Raw genomic sequence first — 3,649 nt, forward strand, 5'->3', positions numbered from 1 at the left:
CTTAGGCGTGTTTTTAAAGAGGAAATAAGTAGGACAACTACTCTTTTAGTTATTTAGGAACATTAGATGTTGATTTAGTCATTCTTCCTATATCAAAGATTGCCTAAATCCATAAGGTTCTTGAAAGAAACCATCACTTGATTTTCCACAACGTAGAAAACTGAAATAATATGCTCACTAGCTTAAGTATTCAGTTGCATGCATTTTTTAATGTGCGAAACCCTCATTCCATATGAAGAAGAAACTAGAAGCTACATATGAAAAAGATAAATAAAGAAAGATGAATAAACTAAAGTCAAATCAAGAACTAGAGAGGAGTTTACTAGCCAACAACTTTCGTAGTCACAAATTTTATTAGCCAGCTCAATGAAAATAAGGAAAAATTATCGTGAGCATACCTAATAATACTCCGACCTAAATTGCTTTATTATATGCATCCCAAACATCAAAGTTTGTGCATTTCCACATGGATTAATTGAAAGCAATATAATTTCTCCATTACGCGTGTGGATTTGTGTCTCATCCTTCTTGATCATCAAGTCACACTATAATGCCACCGATGAAGCTTATCTATTACGTTCCCATGACTCTTTAATGAAAATAAGGGAAAATCCATATGGACGTACCTAATAATACTCCGACCCAATTTGCTTTATTATATGCCTCCCAAGCATCAAAACCCATGCCTTCCCACTTGTATTAATCGAAAGCAACATGATTTCTCCATTAGGTGCGTGGATTTGCAGCTCATGCTGGTTGATCATCAAGTCATGCCCCAATGCCACTGGTCAAGATTATCAATTGTGTTCCTATGATTCCTTAATGAAAATAAGGGAGACTTCGAGTGGGCATACCGAATAACGCTCCAACAATTGTCTGCTAACGTATCATAGGGGCAAGTGAAAATGGTTTTCTCTTAGTCCTCAGGTGCAATGGGAATCTGAAAACAACCTAAAAAATTATCAAGAAAGTAATAAAACATATGCCCTGACAAGCGCTCTAACATCTGCTCAATAAAAGGAAAGGGAAAATGGTCCTCTCGAGTTGCATAATTGAGCCTAGGAGAAAGGGGCTCAGCGAGAAGAGGATTGTACCATGGAAGAAGTAAAGAGGTCAACCTCTTTCAAATATACAACATGAATTCTGGCAATGCAATGTAGTTGGACTCTAATGTCGATCTGAATGAATCATCCTTTCCACGGAGGTAAATCTTTGCCTAGCAAACTCGGAAACCAGTTACCGTCCTAGTCGGTATCAGCTCATCCTTCTTATTCTTGACCACTATCATACCACCATTCCTGCTCACAACCTCTAGAGGACTAACCCAAGAGTTGTCAGAAATAGGGTAAATCAAACCTGCATCTAGAAGTTTAATTACCTCCTTCTTGACTACTTCCTTCATATTCGGGTTCAAACGTCGTTGTGGTTGTACCACTGGCCTGTAATTATGCTCCATCAGGATCTTATGCGAATAATAGCTAGGGTTGATTCTAGGAATGTCTGCAAAATTGTATGCAAAGGCCTCGGGATACTTCCTGAAGGAAGCTAAAGCTATCTCCCTCTCTTTAGGAGTCAAATTAGCTGCAATGAACACCGGGTAGCTTCTCCGCCTCATCCAGATAGGCATAGGCTAAGTGCTTAGGCAACTCCTTCAACTCCAAGGTTCGTGGCTCCTCAAGTGAAGGTCTCAATTTCTGCATCGTTGACCTATCATTATCAACAAAATGGTCAGCAGACCTGCTGGGCTCACTAGCGAGCAAACAAGTAAGTTGTTCCAACACATCCTCATTGGACAACTCCTTCGCATCTTTAGCTTGTAATGCTACTCGTGAGGGATCATCAAGTAATATTTCCTGCAATTGAGACTCCACAATATCATCCAAAACATCCATAGAATATACAGTATCATCATGGCCAAGTAAATGTCTCATAGAAGTGCTAAGGTCAAAGGTAATAATCTCATCACACACATCTATAACATCCCTAGATATTGCAAGGAAAGGTCAACCTACAATTAAAGGCACGCAACTCTCACCCTGCATATCTATAACAACAAAGTCAACAGGAAATATAAACTTGTCTACCTTAACAAGTACATCCTCAACTATTCCCCTAGGATATTTAACATTCTTACATGCCAACTGTATGCTCATCCTAGTAGGTTTAGGCTCACTCAAACCTAATTTTTCAAACAAACTACTAGGCACCAGATTGATGATAGCTCCTAAATCAGCTAGAGCATCATTAATAGGCAAATCACCAATAATATAGGGTATAATGAAACTCCCTAGATCACGCCTCTTCACTGGCAACTTGTTTTGAAGAATGGCTGAGCACTCCTCATTTAATCTCATAAGTCCTAAGTCCTCTAGCTTCCTCTTGTTGCTTAGAATCTCCTTCAGGAACTTTATATACTTGGGCATCTATGATATAGCCTCAACAAAAGGTAGGTTAGTCCTCAGCAGCTTAAATAAATGTAAGAACTTACCAAACTGCTGATCAAACTTCTCATGCTTTAACCTTGCTGGATACGGCTCCCTCGGATTTGACTCTACGGTACTAGGTAGTGTCCCTGGCTGTTTCTTAGTCAGCGTCTTAGAAATCTGGCCTATCTAATTCTCCAAATTCTGTATGGAGGCTTGCTGATTTCTAAGGTTGTGTCCGTCTACTGAAACTTGTTCTCTGAAGTGGACACAAACTTCATCATGAACTCCTCTAAATTGGGCTTCTTCTCCTGGTTCTGAGGGAGTTGAGGGAGAACAATCTGTTGTTGGGGCTATTGCTGGTGCAACCTCTGAAATCCTTGTGGACCCTGGGAATTGTTATTTCGCCACCCGAAGTTAGGATGGTTTCTCCACCCTGGACCGTATGTGTTGTTGTACGGGTTATTCTACTGCCTGGGCGCATTTCCCAAATAATCAACTTGTTCCTGGTCAGCAGAAGAAGATAAAGAAGAAGCAAACATACCTCCCGCATTATAGTTTGCACTATAGTGCGAGCCACCATAAAACTCACAGCCAAGCTAAGAGTAGGGATCAAACCAAATTGATTTAAACATAAGAATAGAAAAAGAACACAAAACAAAGAAAGGATGTGAGCGATAAGTCTATGTTCACTAGCGCGAGTATCGATAAGTCGGCAAAGTTCTTCAACAAACCCATAGCTTGATTTCCCGTAAGGTAGAAAACTGGAATAATATGCTCACTAGCCTCAAATATTCAGTTGCATGAAGTTTTGATAGTGCCAAAGTGCTCATTCGATAAGAAGAAGAAATTAGAAGCTAAATATGAATATATAAAGGAAAAATATGAATAAACTAAAGTCAATTCAAAAACTAGAGAGGAGTTGACTGGTCATTAATTCTCGTAGTCTAAAATTTTATGAGCCAGCTTAACAAAGAAAGAGAAAATTCACGTAGGCCTACGTAATAACACTTCGACCCAAATTACTTTATTATATGCGTCCCAAGCATCAACACACTCGCATTCCCACTTTTATTACGCCTGGATAAATCAAAAGCAACATGATTTCCCCCTTACGTCTGTAGATATACATCTCATCTTGCTTGATGAACGCCTGGATAAATCAAAAGCAACATGATTTCTCCCTTACGTACGCAGATATACATCTTATCCTGCTTGATGATCAA

General features: G+C 39.4%; 1 protein-coding gene across 1 annotated transcript; it reads right to left on the bottom strand.

The window, feature by feature from the left end:
- Positions 1-1,577: 1,577 nt before the first annotated feature.
- Positions 1,578-2,423, bottom strand: LOC125371216. Its single transcript, XM_048379750.1, has 2 exons — positions 2,077-2,423; positions 1,578-1,983 (listed from the first exon to the last, which is right to left on the bottom strand). The coding sequence occupies exons 1-2, from the start codon at positions 2,421-2,423 to the stop codon at positions 1,578-1,580; spliced, it is 753 nt and encodes a 250-aa protein (XP_048235707.1).
- Between the last annotated feature and the right edge of the window lie 1,226 nt (positions 2,424-3,649).

The sequence above is a fragment of the Ricinus communis genome, chromosome 9 (assembly GCF_019578655.1).
Source record: "Ricinus communis isolate WT05 ecotype wild-type chromosome 9, ASM1957865v1, whole genome shotgun sequence".
NCBI lineage: Eukaryota > Viridiplantae > Streptophyta > Magnoliopsida > Malpighiales > Euphorbiaceae > Ricinus > Ricinus communis.

What these genes read in the sequence shown, in the direction of transcription:
- LOC125371216 (XM_048379750.1), bottom strand. Translation starts at nt 2,423, where the DNA reads ATGCCCAAGTATATAAAGTTCCTGAAGGAGATTCTAAGCAACAAGAGG. An exon ending in GTACTTGTTAAGGTAGACAA is followed by an intron (nt 1,984 to 2,076) that starts GTTTATATTTCC and finishes TGCAATATCTAG; the next exon opens with GGATGTTATAGATGTGTGTG.